Source organism: Vicugna pacos, chromosome 10, assembly GCF_048564905.1.
Source record: "Vicugna pacos chromosome 10, VicPac4, whole genome shotgun sequence".
Classification (NCBI taxonomy): domain Eukaryota; kingdom Metazoa; phylum Chordata; class Mammalia; order Artiodactyla; family Camelidae; genus Vicugna; species Vicugna pacos.
In genome coordinates this window covers 2,821,663-2,841,089 of record NC_132996.1, presented here as the reverse complement: position 1 = coordinate 2,841,089, position 19,427 = coordinate 2,821,663, and the positions used below count along the sequence as shown (strand labels likewise).

At 40.5% G+C, this 19,427-nt stretch overlaps 1 protein-coding gene across 1 annotated transcript in view; it reads left to right on the top strand.

The window, feature by feature from the left end:
• LOC107034774 (ankyrin repeat domain-containing protein 26-like) overlaps positions 1-19,427 on the top strand; it is a 78,505-nt gene that overhangs the window by 16,951 nt on the left and 42,127 nt on the right. Inside the window, exons 6-15 of the mRNA XM_072970752.1 lie at positions 6,176-6,290; positions 6,449-6,622; positions 10,076-10,182; positions 11,482-11,619; positions 13,074-13,156; positions 15,218-15,337; positions 15,943-15,994; positions 16,371-16,440; positions 19,073-19,133; positions 19,221-19,408. Of these exons, the coding sequence (XP_072826853.1) occupies positions 6,176-6,290; positions 6,449-6,622; positions 10,076-10,182; positions 11,482-11,619; positions 13,074-13,156; positions 15,218-15,337; positions 15,943-15,994; positions 16,371-16,440; positions 19,073-19,133; positions 19,221-19,408 (1,108 nt within the window). The remainder of the gene's footprint in view (positions 1-6,175; positions 6,291-6,448; positions 6,623-10,075; positions 10,183-11,481; positions 11,620-13,073; positions 13,157-15,217; positions 15,338-15,942; positions 15,995-16,370; positions 16,441-19,072; positions 19,134-19,220; positions 19,409-19,427) is intronic.

The following is a 19,427-nucleotide window of genomic DNA, read 5'->3' as shown; positions in this document are numbered from 1 at the left end:
AGAGTTCTAAACCTCACATCAGGTTCTATTGCCCATGATTCCGGCATTGGGAGGTGGAGGAGACCCCAGGATGTCTGGTTTTGAAGGCCAGTGGGGCTTAGCTCTAGGAGCTCCACAGGACTGGGGGAAACAGACTTCATTCTCTTGGGAAGCATACACACAATCTCATGTGTGTCAGGTTCAAGAGCAGAGGTAGTGATTCCATAGGAACTTGGGGCAGACCTGCCTGTTGACTTTGGAAGGTCTCCTGGGGACATAGAGGGCACCTGTGGCTCACCCAGGGGACATAAAAGCTGGTAGAAGACATTCTGGGAGCGTTCATCTACATGAGCTTTCCTGGAGGCTGACATCTTGATTGGATCGTTAGAACCAAGACCAGCCCCACCCATCAATCAGCCTGTAGGAAAGCCTCAGGCCAAACGACATACAGGGTGGGAACACAGCCCTACGCATCAGCAGGCTTCCTGAGCCACAAAGGCTTCTAAACAGGGCCCTACGCACCAGAGGTCCAGGACCAAGCTTCACCCAGCAGTGGGCAGGCCCTGGCTCCTCCAGCCTGGAAACCTGAATATAAGCCTCTAGTCCAGCCTCATCCACCAGGGAGCAGATGCCAGAAAGAAGCAAACAACAATCCCAAAAACTGTGGAAGGAGTCCATACAGAAGCCAGATTCCACACTGAGACTGGCTGGACCTTGGCCCTTGGGTGACAAGAGAGGAGCATACTGCTGGGACACATAGGACATGTACCACAGAGGGCTGCTTCTTCAAGTTCAAGAAATGTAACTAACCTACCTAAAAATACATACAGAAAAACAGAATGAGGCAGCAGACAATAACTCCCAGGCCAAGACACAAGATAAAATCCCAGAAGAAGAAATAAGTGATGAGGATATAGGCAATTTATCTGAGAAAGTTTTAAAGTGATGATGGTGAAGATGTTTAGAGAACTGCAGAGGAGTACAGATGCACAGAGCAAAATTTTTAGCAAAAAGTTGGAAAATAAAAAGAATACCCAAACAGTTGAAGAAGAAAATCACTGAAATGATTTTAATGATCTAACACAGTAGAAGGAACCAAGAATAGACTAAATGAAGCAGAACTGATCAGTGAGCTAGAAGACAGATTAGTGGAAATCACTACTGCAGAGCAGGAAAAAAAAAAAAAGAAAGAAAAGGAATAAAGACAGTTTAAGAGAACTCTGGAACAACATGGAGCACACTAATATTCACATTATAGGGGTCCCTGAAAGAGAAGAAAGGACCTGAGAAAAATTTTGGTGAGATAATAACCAAAAACTTTCCCAGCTTGGGAAAGGAAACAGTCACCCAAGTCCTGGATCAACACAGAGAGGAACACACCAAGGCACATAGTCATCAAATTGACAAAAATTAAAAATTAAGGAGAAAATGTTAAAATCAGCAAAAGAAAAACAACAAAACAACACACAAGGCAACTCACATAAAGTTATCAGCTGATTTCTCAGCAGAAAATCTACAGACCAAAAGGGAGCAGCACGACATACTTAAAGTGATAAAAGAAAAAAATGTACGGTGAGGAATACTCTATCCAGAAAGGCTCATGTTCAGACTTGATGCAGAAATCAAAAGCTTCACAAATAGACAAAAGCTAAAAGAATTCAGCACTTCTAAACCAGCTTTACAGCAAATATTCAAGGAACTTCTCTAGTCATCAAACCACAAGAAAAGACAACAAAAAAGAAGAGAGCAGGGGAGGAAAAAAAAAAAAGACGTATACAAGATTGCTTTGGCTGTTAGGCGGCTTTTATTCCATATAAATTTTGGAATTGTTTGTTCTAGTTCTGTGAAAAGTGCCATGAGTGTTGACAGGGGTTGCATTGGATCTGTAGATTCTTTTGGGTAGATGGCCATTTTGATAATGTTGCTTCCAGCCAAAGAGCATAAGATATCTTTCCATTTCTTCGTATCATCCTCAATTTCCTTCATCAGTGTTTTACAATTTTCAGAATATATGTAACCTCCTTGGTTAAGTTTATTTCTAGGTGTTTTGTTGGTTTTGATGCAATGGAAATGTTTATGCCAGTTCTGAAATTCTGGGTTTTGAAGTTTAAAAAAGTGAATGAAGGGCCACAAATGGAAAAATACCCTTCTCTTATGGGTGAACTGTATTCCATTACCTACATATGGTGCATCTCCTTTATCCATTCATCAGTTGATGTGCACTTGGGATGCTTTCATGTCTTGGCAATTGTAAATAGTGTTGCTGTTAATAGTGGGATGCATGTATCTTTTTGAATTTTTATTGTGTTTGATTTTATTCCTTTAATAACTACATAAGTTTAAAAAGCTAAAGCTCTAAACATTCTTAGAGACAATGAACAGTGCATATATGTAAACTTAAAAAATATGTGCAGTAAAGACAGCATGAGGGATTTCCTTTCCTGTGACACTTTCCTTTTTTCTTGCTGCCTTCAGAATTCTATCATTGTCTTTAAATTTTTCTTATTGAATGATGATATGTCTTGATGTGAGTCTGTCTCAGCTGATCCTGTTTGAGACTCTCTGATTCCTGTGCCCTGATACTCGTTTCCTTCTTCAGATTAGGGAAGTTTTCAGCCTTAATTTTACCCAATGTTTTTCAGCCTTTTCCTCTCTCCCTGCAGGGACTGTAATGTGAGTGTTAATATGCTTGATGCTGTCTCAGAAGTGCTTCAAACTCATGTAGCAGGCCTTTTCTTCTTGATTTTTTGATTGGGTGTTTTTCATTCTGTCTTCTGGATTGCTAATGGATCATCTGCATTGCCTAATCTTCTGTACTACCTGCAGTTATACTCTGATTGGTTCTTTTTTATATTTTCTAGTTCTTTTGACAATTTTTCTGGTGCTCATCTCTTCTTTTTCCCAGTTCAGTTATCATTCTTCTTGCTATTGCTTTGACCTCTTTGTCAGATAAAGTATTTATTTCTTTTCACTATGGTTATTTTGTTATTCATTCATTTAAAATGTGTTCTTGTGTCTTCTCATTTTAACTTTCTGTATTTCTGTGAAATTAGGTGAAACAGTTACCTGCCCCAGAATGAAAGGTGTCCTTGTGTGAGAGCATTCCTGTGCAGTTTTCTGTGCCCAGCAGGTTTGTTGGGAAGAGCTGGACCTGAAGTGATCCTGGGCTGCCCTCTTCCCCCGGGACGTGCTGGCAGCCACTGCAATGGGGGTGGCAGGGCTGGAGTCAGAGGGACTGGAGCCAGTTCCAGGTTGAAGCAAGGGCTTCTCCTCTGCTCAGTGACTGTTCCAGCCCTATCAGTTGTGGCACGGGGTCCTGTGGGGCTGGAGCAGGATCTCTGGGAGTGGGGTTCTCCTGGGTGTGGTGGCAGTCTCTGGTTTGGGATGTGACTGAGGCCTGAGGGCTTGCAGCAGCCCTTCTGTACTGGTTTTACCTTTTCCCCAGTGTGCACATCTTGGCTAGAGGGAAGGTCCAGGAGAGGGCAGGCCCAGCAGAGGGGAGGCACAGGTGAGGGCAGGATCAGGTGAGCGCAGGAACAGGAGAGGGCAGGCCCAGGAGAAGTCCTATTAAACTTCAAAGAGATGATGTTGAGAGGCAATGGGTATTTGAGTCTGAAATACAGGAGGGAGGTCTAGGTTGGAAACAGCAGTTTGGAAGTTGTGAACTTGTAGAGAATACATAAATATATAAAGCGGCAGCAGACAGTAGCAGAGGCCAGAAGACTGAGCCTCAGGGGTGCTGTGTGCCAGCACTCAGGGGCTGGGACTGAGAAGACCGGCCAGGGCCATGGGAGGAAACCAGAGCAGCCTGAAAGCCGGGAAGCCCCGTGAGGAAAGGGCTTGAGGAAGTCGGGGAGAGCAGCGGTGGGAAGTGTGGCTGCCAGGCCGTGCGAGGAGAGGGCTGAGAGCTGCCCATGGAGTCAGCACCTGGTGAGTGATGGGGGACCCTGTCATGAGCAATTGCAGTCAGTGGACACGCTTGCTTGGATGGAAAATGAGAGGAATCAGAGAAAGCGAATGGGAACAGCTCCTTTGCAGGGGCAGGAGGCGTGTGTGCCGGAGAGCAGAGAGATGGGGCCGCAGCTGGAGGGTGAACGCATCTTTTTTTTTTAAGACGAGGGAAGTAACAGTGTATGCTAATAGAAAAGATAGATTAAAAGGGTAAATTAGTAACACCACATTTACTTAGGTCAGGGGAGTTGCAGGTGATGGCAGGTGTGGGCCCAGAAATGCTCCTGAGAGAGTCAGCTTCAAAACACTTGCCAGGTCGAGTCCACTCAAGACCAGCTCCCAGGAGTGTCAGCCACTTAGAAACTCTGCCGCTCCCTGCAGTTTTGATCCTGGCAGGGCCAGAAGCCGTAATTAGCCAGCTGAGGGAGGAAGGATGGAGTTAGGCAGGAAGAAGAGGCCTGCCCTGCCTTCCCCTCCTCCTGCAAGTGGTCAGCCAGCAGCGTGGCCTCGCTGAGTAACTGACGTGGTGTTTTCATACTTACGTGATTAAAAGGTTCTCAGATGTTATACCATGCTCCCAAATAAATCTTTGATTAAGGATTTACTTGGTGGAAATAAAAGCAAAAAATAAAATAAAGTGAAAGCGTGTAAACATAAGGCTGAGCCACAGAGCAGGGTCAGCAGACATGCGGAAACACGTTTTCATTTAATCTGGAGAGCGCGTGTTGGTTTCTCAAGTTTGTACTTAATGATACATATTGTCACAGTCTCTGAAACCATGAAAACAGCTTTCTGCTGTTTGCATCTGCTAAATTCCATGGAGACTGGCTGGGGCCCAGAGGGATGTGGAAAGGAATGAACTGAGGGATAAGGAGATTTAGAGATTTTTGGTGGGGAGCTCTCAGAGGGACTAGGCCTTCAGCATCCTGTGGTTCCACCCCACTCTAACCGCAGTTGCATACAAACATGGCTTTCTCAGGGGAAAGTCTCACTTCTGGAAATCCCTCAAAACACTCAGCCACCTAGCACCAACATTTGAAAGGAATCCAAAATGGCCCACAAGCAATTGCAGAGATTTGAAATGCCTTAGGCTCCCACGTGCGCACCGGGCACGCTGGGCCTCCAGGCCTCTGTGCGCACTCACAGGGACACTGGCTCTGGAGGGACAGTTGAGGGACAGTTGTGGGTCAGTGCTGTTGCTAGGCTACGAGTGTTCCGGACCAAACATTCCGAGCCGTTGAGCTTTGCAGCCAAGGTGTGGCAGCGAGACCTCTGTGGCTCTTCTGTAGCGCCAGCGCTGAGATCGAGAGGCGGCAAGAGGCCAGGAGGGAAGTGAGCGGTGTCGGAAGGCGATAAGCCAGATGAAGAAGAGACTTGCTAAGTTCGTGAGCTGGGTGGGCTTCAGCGCCCGTCAGAGAGCGCGCAGGGTTTGTGAGAAGCCCGTGCCTGGGTATCACGTCCATAAGAGTGAGCTAAAGGAGTTCCACAGAGCCGCATATTTAGGTGCCAGTTGTACAGTGGAGGAGTTGCTGTCTTGTAAGAAAAATGTCGTAGACAGCAGAGACAGGAAGAACAGGTAACAGCAGCGGGGCGTGGCGGGCCTGGGAGGAGCTGCCAACTATGGCTGTAAGACATGAATTTTAAACTGCCTTCCCATGTCAGAGATGTTGAAGTGTGAGACAATGAGCATGTTAGAATCATTGAAGTACAGTGTTCTCTCTCATCCTTGCAGCAACAAAGTAGATACACTATCATTTTACTTAATTGAAATGTTGTCTTTGTAAGATAGTAACAGTAACAATTATAGTATTACCTAACAATTATTGAGCTGTTAGTTTGTGCAAGGAACTGCCAGACACCTTGCATAGCTTTTCATTTAAGCATCACAGTGGCATCCTATAAGATAACTACTACTTCATGCCCGTTTTGTTGATGAGGAAATTGAGGCACAGTCAGGCTAAGTGAGAGCTAATAAGGGACAGTGTTAAAGTAGAAGTCAGACCCAAGTTGAGCTGAATCTCAATGGCATGCCCTTTCTATTCAAACAGGTAGTTCTTCCATTAATGTGGTGAGTAATAAGAGCTAATAAATATTGTTCTTTCCCCATAAAAGGAACTAAAATAAGAAAACTAAATGTTAGTTTTAAAGGGGTAGGAATAGCATGCTGTTGAATGTTGACAATTACGTAACTGTGTCTTTGAACTAGTAAGCTCTGATTTCCTAAACAGTCCTCTTATGTTCACAGGACTGCCCTACACTTAGCCTGCACCAGAGGCCAGTCATCAGTGGTGGCTCTCCTTATCCAGTGGAAGTGTGATCTGAATGCTCGTGATGAGGAAGGCAAGACAGCTCTCATCAAGGTGTGTAGCAGCCAACCGTGTCCACGTGAGATTGATTTGATTTAATTACTTAGAATAAAAATGAATTTGTTTTAAATGTAACGAACTGTTGGAACTTGAGGAATGTTAACTTGGAATGCCTAGCACTTATAGTCTGTTTCTTGGCATGATACCAACAGGCTGTACAATGCCAGAAAGAAGTATGTGTCACTGTCCTGCTGGAACACGGTGCTGACCCAAATCTTGTGGACGATAGTCAAAGCACTGCTCTGCATTACGCCGTCTTGGCTGAAGATACATCAATTGCAGCAGAGCTGCTCCGCTATAAGGCAGATAGCGAGGCGATGAACAAGGTATAGCTCAACTGACTTTATTTACAAGATATTTGAAATACAGGGTCTTTTCTAGCTACGGGTGTTTTATTTATAGTAATATGTGTACTGAATACAATACATCAGGCCTTGTTATCATGGAAACAACTCCAAAGCCAAGGCCAGAGGCTAGAGGTAGTGCCCACAGAAAGGGCAGAGCTCTGTCTCCCAGCCGCAATTCTACCCCAGAAGGAACAACGTCCCATTAGGAAGTGCCTGGGAGTGGGTGGTAGGCTCAGAGCCTACAGAAGATGAAGGCTTGCGGGGAGTGAAGTGATGGCAGGGGCTGGCTGCCTGCCTGGAGAAGGTGGGAGGAGGAAGGAACCCAGTACCCAGCAGGGGGAGCTGGGTGACTGCACCTGGGCAGGGGAGGCAGCAAGCCACAGGCCCTGAGCACCCCAGGATCCCAGGTTCTAGAATCTGGGCAAGTGAGGTCAGGTCATGTTCGACAGCCAGCCAGCAGGGGCATTCACTTGTGCTGGTGGCCACATGGCCCTCCACGTAGACCTTCACCTTGGGGTCTTCCATGCTCAGCCTGGTGTAGCTCCCCTGCGGGGCTGTGGCTGTAGGTGGGGAGCAAGTGATGGCGAAGCTGGTCCTCCTGCTTTTTCTCCTGGTTCTCCCTTGAAGATTTTGATTGTGTCTACACCTGAGTACATTTATTCAGGTATTTAGAAATACTTCCTGAGATTCTGATACAACCCTTGGTTAAGGACTATTGAATGGATTCGTGTAATACATGTAAATTCACAGATCTCAAAAATAAGACATCTCTGGAAGAGCAGGGGTTTGATAGATGCTGCTGCTTTCAGTGCTCTGCTTTCCAGCCATGTTAGCCTGACTTTTATCCGTCTGTTCCTCTGTGATTGAGGAGTTTATTGGCAATATTACTGGCAGTATCTATTGCCTGGAAGAATAGCTCCTTTTCCCTTCTAACCACTGATTATTCAGTGGCACTCAGTCTTAGAAACTTGCTTGTGGTGAGTGATTCAATAAGTAGAGTCGGACACTTTAAAGATTTTGCACCTTTTGTTCCCATCCAGGTCATTAGGTCAACAGGGTTTTTCTGATTGCAGTAATAGGAAATCATGAGCCTTCTTTTGGTTAAAGCTGTGTGACGGACTCTTGCAATATATCTGTTAGATTCAGTGAGCCCTAGCATAATCAAGATGACAGGTTTTTTTTAAATTAAAGTCTAATTGATTTACAGTGTTGTGATAGTTTCTGGTGTACAGCAAAGTGATTCAGTTATATATATATATATTCTTATTCAGTTATATATATTCTTATTCAGTTGTATATACATTTTTAGTTACATATATATTCTTATTCAGTTATATATATATTCAGTTATATATATTATTCAGTTATATATATATATATTCTTACTCAGTTATGTATATATTATTCTGTTATATATATTTTTATCAGTTATATATATTCTTACTCAGTTACATATATATTCTTATTCAATTATATATATATACACATATTCATATTCTTTTTCATTATGGTTTATTACAGGATATTTAGTATAGTTCCCTGTAGTATATACAGTAGGACCTTGTTGTTCATCTATTTTATATATAGTAATTTGTATTTGCTAGTCCGAAACTGCTAATTTATTCCTCTCCCACCCCCTTTCCCCTTTGGCAACCATCAGTTTGTTTTCTATGTCTGAGAGTCTATTTCTGTTTTGTAAATAAGTTCATTTGTATCGCATTTTTAGAATCCACATATTAAGTGATATCCTATGGGATTTGTCTTTCACTTTCTGACCTCACTCAGTATGATAATCTCTAAGTCCTTCCATGTTGCTGCAAATGGCATTATTCCATTCTTTTTTATGGCTGAGTTGTATTCCATTATATATAAGTATACCATGCAAGATGGCAGTTTTAAACATCAAGACCCATGACATTAGTAACAAATTGGAATTGTTTTAATAATTTAGTTTCAGCCATCTCATGAACTAATTATCCATTTGATTAACAATTGGGGAGAATTAGATACAGGTAGATTGTAGTTTTAGTAGGCACTGGAAAAATTCTTGAAGCGGGTATTATGAGCCTTTTTTAAATGTATTTATTTTACAGTATATTTTTTTAATTGAGGTATAGTCGATGTACTATATTATATGTTACAGGTATACAGTTGAGTATTTCACAAATTTTTAAGGGTTAGGCTCCACTTATGGTTATTATAAACTATTGGCTCTATTCCCCATGTTGTGCAATACATCCTTGTACCTTACTTTATGCCTGATTGTTTATACCTCCTAATCCTAATTATCCATTTGATTAACAATCATGGAGAATTCGATACAGATAGATTGTAGTTTTAGTAGGCATTGGAAAAATTCTTGAAGTGGGTATTATGTGTCTTAATCACAATTTTTATTACATGTTGGGGCCCAGTGTTTTTGTGTGTAAGACGTATGATTCTAAAGAAAGGCAAAGTTTTACATACAAATACTTGATTTATACCCAACTGTTTGGAAACACAGCAAACATAAAAACACAAGTGGGCTATAGACTAAACGTGGCCCTGGATATGTTTGGTTTGTCTCCACACATTGAGTCAACATTTCAAATTTAGGAGACTTGTGCAGAAATCTACATTTCAGAACTTCTCCTAAAGAATCAAATCTTGTCCCCCTTGAGCCCAGGCTCCCATGTGGTCTGCTCTGCAGAGGTGGCCCCTTCTCGGTGGGGCGTGTGTTCTCCAGTTTGCTGTCCTCACTTGTGACCTTGACTTACTCGGGCCACCTATGTTGCCTCTGTAAGCATTTGAATTTACAATTCCTGTGGTATATTTTGATATATATTTCAAGATTTTAAAGACAGTCTATATTAATTTATAGTCTACTTCATATTTTATAATAATCCCTTAAGAGTGGGATGGAAGTTTTCAAATTAGAATTTGTAAGTTGGTTAAAGAAAAACTTTTTCTTTACATGAAAATTGTCATAGTCCCATTGGAATGTCTGCAAGCTTTATGAGATTAGTCGTAGTTGTAATTGGATAGGTTATGCATGTTGCAGATAGTATGGTATCTTTCTCCTCAGTGTGGCTCCTTAGAAATGTAGTTGATTCAGTAGCTGAATGGCTCTCTCTAGAGCAGTGTTTAGAGTGTCGGGAGTAGTAGTTGAGCAGTAAGGTAACTAGAGAATGCCTGATACTGCGATAGAAGCGTAGGTTCTTGGAACCAGCAAATGTCTGAAGTGAGTTTCAGAGAATAACTTCACAGGGAAACTTTCGAGGAGGTTAAGGAGGAACCTTTTAAAGAGAAGGAGCACAGAGGGGCAAGGAGGAAGGGGCTACTTTTTATTTAGTTAATAGTGTATGTTTAAGTTCAGAGACTTAAGTTTTTAAACTCAGTTTTGAAATTTCTATGTAATTTTACACATTGTCAACTGTTTTTACTATTTTATAGTATAAATACACACCACTTCTACTCGCCATCAGGGAGAACAGAGAAGAAATGGCCAAATTTTTGATAGAGAACGGGGCAAATATACATGCAGTCGACAAGCTGCAAAGGTACAATAGCGTGTTCTCTCTCTCTCTTTTTTATTTTAAATCTTAATGTTGTTCTAAAGTAGTAACAGCCATTCAGAAAGATTAACTTAATAAGAAGAGGATTAACTTAGAATCAACACATCATCAGTTAGGTAGAAAAGCAATTATTCTGCCTGGGTGTCACAAAGAGCAGTATGCAGCAGGATTCATCTTCCTTTATGATAGTGACTGATGTCATTTGCAACCTGATTTTTTTGGTCATACGATCTCACAATAGTTCAGGGGTTTCATTTTAGTTTATTAGTATGGACTCTTAATTTTAATTTACCTTATGAGACAGTGTTGAATTTCTTCATTCTTTTCTAATTTGTTTTAACCTCTTCTTGGTATATATTTTTTTCTTAAAAGATGCATATTAAACAAAGAAGAGTTTGTTTTGCTTTTTGGATGACTCTGCTTTAAATTGCTTTCTTTGAAGGATACTGATGTTATTAGGTTCTAAGTGAGTATGACTAAGAGAGTAACTATGACCAGATACTGTGGGCTCATCAGTTTTTATCCTTTTTCATTTCTAGTACATTTTGATGTTTTTATTTTTAATTGATAATGGTAGAAGGAAGAAAAATAGCTTTAATTATTGAACAAACATTCCCTTTAAAGAAGACAAGTCTTTGGTGGATGATAAAGAGGAAAGAGCTGGGCTTTAGAGTCAGACGAGGTTGAATTCCCAGCTCTCCTGCTGGCCAGGTGTGTTACCTGGGGGACATGACTTATTACCAACCAGTATGTTTCCTGACACGTAAAGGAGGGTCGTAGTACAGCCTTCAAGGGTGGTTGTGCCTAAGAAAGACCATACGTAGACTATTCAGGTTAGTGCCGGGCACATGCTTCTCAGCGTGATTAACTGCAGCCGTGACTATTTTTATTGCCTTTTTTATTCATATTACTGTTTTCAGCCTGCAAACAGCTTCTCCTTACCTGAGCTCTAGCTGATTTTAAAGTATTATATTTCAGATGAGGGAAGAAATGGGGAATCCTTTATTTAAATCTTTACCTACTTCAGACAAGTGACCTCAGCGTCCTTTCTTGTCCTTCAGAGGACTTTAAATTAGCCACTTCTACTATGTGCTACCCAAGTAGGACAGGAGGCTTCTTTTTTGTCCCTCCATTTTGGCCTTGGAGGTAATTTGCAAAGATGAGCACTCGGGCGTGTAAATGGTCAGTTCTCCAGGGGTGGGCAGGAGATTAACTTGGTAAAATAGGTCAAATTAACTAAGTTAAGCTAAGTTCCTAAGGGCGAAGCTGTCTCTTTTATTTTAGATCAGCACTCATGCTTGCCGTATATCATGACTCACCGGACATAGTCAAGCTGCTGCTTGAGAAAGGTGTTAATGCCGATTTGCTAGATGTACACGGACAGTCTGCTGAACAATATGCTTCTTATAGTGGTTTTAAACAGTAAGTGTTTACATTAAAGTGCCAGTTATCTCTAAACTGAGGTTGGAAATGACCTAACTGTTACTTGTAATGTGACAGGTGAGAGTTCCTAGTTGGGAGCAGGCACTTTGGGGATGGCAGTGAGACCTTCCCCATCACCAGCTGGAAACCAGCAAAAGGCCAGACTAGTGAGATGGAGCAGTGGGCACAGGGTTCTTTATCTCAGGGTTTGTAAGACCTTTTTCCTTAGGTTCCTGCTGTTCTCCATTTCATTCCAGTGTAACCCCAATGCATGGGGTACAAATAATGTCACATACCTGATTTTTCTAACTAGTTATTTGGGTCTTGAAATGTTTAGTAGAGCAGAAAATCCTGTATTTGCCTTTGGGGACTTTCTTCTATAATCTTCCTCTTGAATTTTCCAGGAACCTAAGGGATTCCCTAAGGCCACAGTGACGATCCTCTCCCACAAGGCATTGGGGCAGCGCGAGGGCATGCTAATCGTTCTCTTGTTTCCCTTGATTCTGTTGCTGCAGCGTTGGTACTAAAACTGGTTTTAACAGGATCTCCTCGGCAGCTGGGTCTGGGGTCTGGATGTTGCTCTCTAAAGACCTTTAATAAAATTTTCAAAGAAGAAAAGGAAAAAGAAACTGGTCCTGCAGTCGGGTCGTGCCTGACCTCTGCTCCTGGGATGCCTGTGCTGATCCAGTTTCCGCGGTCTTCGTGGTGATCGACACGTAAACTTCAGCATGACAGCTTGTTTAGTTCTCATACATACGCTTGTATGAGGTCATATACTTATAAATAAGTTTAACTACAAGTTAGATAGTAGCTGAGGTGCCCTGAATTATAAACCACAAAGAACAGCTAATCACCGTAATTTGTAACATTTTCTGAAAACTACCACATTTAAATGTTACACCTAGGAAAGAAAACACACATTGGGTTTTATTTGGGATTCTCAAATAGTTCCAGCATTTAAGTTCAGGAAGAAATTTTTCCATTCTGCCACTAATTCTCTGAGCATCTGGGGGATACATTATCTCATTAAATCTTCGTAATACTTTTACGAGTATTAATAACTAACTGCCTAACAAGACAGTAAGATCCCAGTTTTATAAAGGGAGACTTTGAGCTGAAGAGAAGCAACTTTTCCAGGAACAAATAGCTGTTGGTTATAGAGCTGGGACTTCTGAGTTCGAGATACTTTCCATATGTCAGGCTCGCTCTAGTTAACTTACTGAGCTGTACTGCCCTCAGTTCATGACTACTTCATCTTTTTTTTCTTTTTTAATTATACATGCTAAATTTAAAAGTTTGTAGATTGTACAAATTTGAAGTATATGGGACAATTGAAGTTTTGATACTACCTTTGATATTGTGTGAAATAATCTAAGAATTTAATATATTTGGTAATTGTGTTTCATATTAGTATTCAAGTAGTAATATTTATTTATCACCTTTTTTATACATAGCCTTTACCAACTGATTGTCGACTACAGAGCCGGAAAGATACCAAATACTTCCCCTCAAAATAGCGACCTAGGACAGAGTTCTGGTAATAAGTTACTCTTGTTGGGCCTACCATAGATAAGGAAGATTGAGGAACTTTTAATAATGAAAGAGCAGTGATAAAAGCCAGTGTGTAAATTTCATGTATGTTTTTATTTTTTAATTAATTTTTTCCTAAAGGTCTAGTATTCAGAATTATTCGAGAAGTTAATTGTAGGTAATTTAAAATCTGGGACAATATTGTCTGAAAAGAAATTCATTTATTTAATCATGGCTCCTGAAATCCCATATTATATCTTTGTGTAGATACGAAAAACAGGTTTTTTACTTTGTTGTATGTTTCCTGTAACATTATAACAAGTTGGCCTTGTTACAGAACTGGATCTTTAATTTTTACAGCAAATGGATTACATTGGGTAAATGAATGCTAGTTATTGCATAGTGATTAGCCTCACTAAAAAGTGATCGTCTTTAAAACTGGGAGCTTGGCAATACCTTCCTGGTGCTATAAACAAATGGCCAACAATTAGAACTGCACATCTCGGCCAGTGTGCAGCATACTAACAAGAGATTGTTTTTTAAAGATACCTAGTGATAGTGCAGAAGTCAGGAAAGCAGTGCCTTGTTGAGAAGCAGTGGTTACTTTTCGCATCATTACACCAACAAGGTCTCTCTTACCGATTTCATTCCTCAGAAGTGCAGGGTGCGACATGTTGCCTTCATGAGAGTCAGATGCTTTCTTCTTTTTTTGGGGATACTTGTCATGAAACTATAATTTTGTTAGAACAAGATTGTTGCCATTAGTTAAAGGATTGTGATAATAAATACTCAAATAGCACAACTCAGGAGTCAACAAAGTGTAATAAAAGCACAGAAGTGCTTCACATAAAAAAAAAAAAGGACTGTGTTGCCTAGGTGTGACCCCTCGCGTGCTGTTCAGTCTGAACTGTGTGAGGGCACCTTAAACCTGGTAGACCTGGATCAAGCAAAGAACTTCTGCTGTAGGAAATACAAAGACAGAATAGACAAGAGTTTTGGTTTTCACGGTGCTCGTAACACAACAGAGTTGTCCCTGGTTAATATCTGTATTTTTTAACAGGACTTTCAAAGAAAACATTCTTGTCTGTTAATTCATCCACTTAACAGATGACTCTCAAGTGTGTTTTAGGTACTGAGCGCCACTCTGACATTGCAGGATGCAAACAGGTCACAAGCGCAGTTCCTGGCCTCCGGGAGCTTGTTCCTGTCATCCTTGTTTGTATGATTTGCTTTACTTTAGTCTGTGCTTCCTGTGTCCCAGAGCTCACTAGGACTTTGTAGCTGTCTTTATGTATTTTTTATTGGCATTTAATATGTGCCAGATACTTTAAGTCCATGGTGAGGAAAGTTGTTTTTTAAAAGTGGGTAGGATGTCAGGCAAGCCATGCAGAGCGAGTAGAAGTTTGCCAGGGAAGGAGGCAGAAGGGCAGTGTTTGGTGGGTGGAACATCTTTGAAGATTACATTTGGCAGAAAGGACAGCGGTGAAGAGGCTAAGATGTGCCAGTGAACTTTGCAGGATCTATGAGTTTCGTGTTGGTGGTGCAAAAATGCTGCTGTAGGAATGGTTGGGAACGAGGTGACTATCTAGCTCAGGCACGCTTCTGAAAGCCTTTCTAGTACTATAGAAAGGAGGAGGTCTGCTGTAGACCTTGGGAGATGTGTCAGAATGCTTTCAGCTGCAAATAATAAGAGACCTAAGTAACAGTGGGTACAGCAACAGGAGTCAGGATTGTTTAGAAGGTTCGGTGATGTCATCAGACGCTGTCCCTCCTTCAGCTGTGAGGCTGCTGGTGTTTGATGTCGCCTTCCCTGGTCTGCTGATTGGCAGCAGCTCCAAGCGTCATCTTCTCGCATGACAGTATCCACAGGCGAGGAGGGCTGCTTCTCTCTGCATGTTTCCTGTTAACGAGGAAGAAAACAGAGACGCTTCCAGTAGACTTCCCCTAGCATCTTACTGGCTGGGCTACATCGCAGGCTCATTCCTAAACCAGCCACTGGGAAGGGAGATGTAGTTACTGTGATGACTGTTGAATAATCATTTCTCTTTACCTTCTTCTCATACTGGAGCAGAGAACATCCAAGGAAAGTTGCAGTTGTCCGGCAAGGATGACGAAGAAGAAATTGTTGTCGAGTTGGAAACCAGCAATGGCGGCTGCACGGATTCACCGAAGAATATTGAGCAGAAGAGTAAGAAGATTCGATTAGAGTCTTAGGGTTTCCTGTTATGACACAAAGCAGGGATGCACAAGCTTTTTCTGTAAAGGACCGGAGAGTCAATATTTTAGGCCATGTGGTGTCTGTCACATCTACTCACGTCTGCCATTGCAGTGTGAAAGCAGCCCTAGACAGTATGTGAGCGAATAGGGATGACTGTGCCCAGATAACATGAGGCTGACAAAGCCAAATGGGGTGGGTTTGTCCCATGGGTGTCGTCCAGAAACACCACACTGTGTGAGCCTGACGTTGTCAGTTTATGATGCTGATTCTACTAACAATTATCATTTTTTGTGAGTCTCATAAAGTTTGGTTGGGATTTTGGTTCCTGTAAACAGCAGTTCACTTTAAGATATCAAATTTGGATAAACACCCTTTGTTTTTGATAAATATGAAGGAGGGAAGTGGTTTTTATGCATTAATCACCTACCAGGAGTGTACTCAATATTCACTCAAGTGTGTAGTCCCAGGTGTGGTCCCAAAGGAATGCTTTTTAACAAAACATTGGTCTTACACTTTTAATATTCTGTATTTTTCTATTGCTGATATAGAATCTGTTTTACTTTTTTCTTTAATAGCGGATTTAGAGGTTGAGTTTTCACCGAGGTTTGAAGACATCTCTGTCATCGGGTAGGATTTTATGGATTTTTAAAAATATGTTGACTAGGGGAACACAGAGGAAAGAAACAAGGCTTGTTGAGTGTCCTACTCTGGGTTAGACACCGAGTTATGTACTTGACATTTGTTACCTCGTACAGTCACCATAACAGCTTTGCAGAGTAGCTGTGCTCTTCTTGCAGCTTACTGTCAGTTAGGCAGCTGTGGTTTAAGGAGGTGACTAGTTGACCCATGATTCCATGGTTAACAAGTAGTTGACCTGTGACTTAACCATCAGGCAGCCTGGCCCCCAAATCTGCTTTCTTATCCCTCAGCATAGACTTTTGTCACTTTTGTTTGTTTAAAGAAATGAACTCACTCATTTTTGACATGTATTTTTGCTCCAAAGTATTTCACCGAAACATGATGTTGATGATTCAAGGCCTCCATCAGACGGTGACTTAGATCTTGCTCCCAAGGTAAAGTGTTTTCTTGTGAAATTAGTTTTTCTGCTCTGAATTTAGTTTTGCGTAGTATTTACTGTTAAAATTTAGCAGTGGCCTGCCTATCATTGTTTTACGTTTGTATTAGAAAGTTGGTCAGAGTAAACCATTTTATAAAAATATGACAGGTTGAATTTTTTTCGTTTTTTACTTTGGTAAATACTGAAGATGAGGCTGAAGTAAAATGGAGTAGAAAATAGATCGTGACAGGAAAACTGCACTGTGAAAAGGTTTCCCACAACAGAGGAAGTGTGAAGCTTGCCCAAGGATAAGGATTCTTTGACTTTTAAAAACACACTGACGGCACTTGTGTAATACTCGTGCCTCAGGGACATCTTCAGTGCACACAGCTACTTACTGTGATAATCATGGCCTCTTCCTGGGGCCTTCCAGTTCCAAAACTACGTAGCATGTATCTTTTTTTTTCCCCTTGGACACTTTTTATTTTGGTATCAGACTTGTGAGGGAAGAGGGTTTTTTTTTTTTCCTTTATTTCTATCTCTGGTTCTGCATTAAGACTAAAATAATAGTTGAAATTATAGAAACTTAGAAATTAAAATTCCGTTTCCCAAACCCATGTTATAAAGAGATTCCTCCGTGTTTTCTAAATTATCTCATTTTGAGTATATTCAAAACTTGTCATCTAATTGAAGAGTACATGTTTTCCCTAAAATAACAGCCAGCTCTCAAAGTAGACTCCTAATAACAACCATATAATAAAACCTACTTCAGAATTCTTTTGTATTATAGTTTTAAAAAGTATGTCCAGTCCTCGTGTCCCATCCTAAAACTTCAAGTTTCAGATATTTTGTAGTATAGTTATTTCCATGCTCATTTTATAGCCCCTGCATCAGTATACACCGCTAGAGATTAGGCAACGTAATTGTTCATTTCCTAGAGCACCGAGAATAAGGTCTTAAATGTAAGAAGCATTTTATTATTTTTTGAGTGTGAATGCATGAAGAGACATGGAATTCTGCATCATGCTGCAGGTACTGTAACGTGCACACTCTATCATAATGAAATCTATTTGACGGTACAGGTAACACGATATGCGTACTATGTCATAATGAAATTATTCAAATTCTAAAAATATGACTTAAATTTCTATTCCCTTTATTTAGGCTGTAAAAGTTCAATTGTTATGAGAGGAAGTACGTCATAAATGCTGAGGAAATAGATAAGAAGTATATGATAAATAGAAATGTTACAGTCTGTTTTTCAGTATCCACCAACTGTTAGCTTAGAATTTGAGATGAAAACTTTTTAACCTCCTTTTAGCACCCTCTCATGTTCCATTAAATATATCTTTTCAAGCTATATATTATCCTTAGAATCCTGATTACCAGTTCTTTCTCTAGGTGGAAATTTGATATGTTAGGAACTTCCTAAAATCTATTTTTCTGTCTCTCTAGTAATAATTTGCAGCATTCAGGTAGTGAGAGAGTACCATGTTCAGTTGAGTGACTTAGAGTGACAAAATTTAACTCTTATAGTAGTATTTACAAACAAACAGTTGTAGAGTAATACAGGTCAGCATTATTGGGGATATACTATGAACAAAGGCCTTTGTTATATATATATGTTTTATATATCATGTATTTTGATATTTTTATAAAACTTGAATAATATATATACTTGCATATACAATTTATGTATTTTTATATATATAATAAAAAGGTAAAACAGAGGCTTTCACTCATATTATATCCCTAACAATACTGATATATCCCTGATCTATTATATTTAAGTGCTGAAATATATGTATTTCTCCACATGCGTTGTTATACTTACGTTTTCCTTTTTTTCTTGCCTGAAGTTTGTACTTGACTAGTCATGTCTCATTTTTTGTTTTCTTCCTCCTTCCCACTTTTTTTTTTTAATGATTTGCCCCAAACCTAATATTTCTTTGCAGAAAACACTTCTTCGGTGTCTGGTCTTTCAGTCCGTCTCACTCTGCCTCTGTGAACATGTTTAGTGACAGCTTTCTGTTTGCTATGTGTGTGGCTTTCACTCATGAGTCATTGCCCCTCAGAATTTCTTTTGTTTTTATTCCTCTTTCTTAGAAGTAGCTGAATTTGAACAATCATTTGTCTTTAGTTTTTTGGCGAATGGAATAGAAGTAGCTTATACTGTCTGCTGTTCTAACTCATCCAAATAAGATACTGCTAAAAAGTAAACTCTCATATTTCCCCCATGAGAGATCATTCACACATGTATAAATCATGCAAGCACATTTCAAAATATAACAATCACTTTAAATTTCTTAATGTTAGTTTTTTCAATAGGACTCTAAACTATCAGGGATATGTTTTTGTTCTAGATCATTTTGGTCAAGAAAGTCTTCTAGTGGATACCGTAGTGTTTGTATAATAATCAATGAGGGGTAAAGAATGTAACATTTTGGGACCCCTGAGGTCATCTGTCATAATCCTCACCCCATGAGAAGATGTAGGTTGGTAAATGACAGACCCAGGACTTGCATCCATATCTGGATGATTCCAAAGCCAGGGCTCTTTGTGTTAGATCATCTAGGAATGGGGAATGTTATAATTATTTTATTCAATTTCATATCTGTTGTTCTTAAAGCTGTTATTTTCTTCTCTAGAAAGTCCAGCATCCAAGATTCGCAAAGCTAATTCAGGCCTGGCAAGAACGCATGATAAACAGTAAGTTATTTGAAGACTGTCTTTTTGTGTTTTCACTGATGAGAAATTATAGGTAATTTCATCTACCATACCTTGTTGTCACTACAGCAGAGGCAAAAGATGGTGTTTTGAAACCAGGAACTAGCACCTTCTTTGAGGACAGTAATTCTAATAATGAAAATGAAGATGCGGTTAGAACCTTTCCCCAACCATCCACCGAAGTTTCAGGCTTTTCTCATCCTGCCTTCCCAGTACTGGCTCCTCTCACGTCTTCAGCAGACCTTGGTGTTACAGGGGTAAGTCATTTTGTTTTTT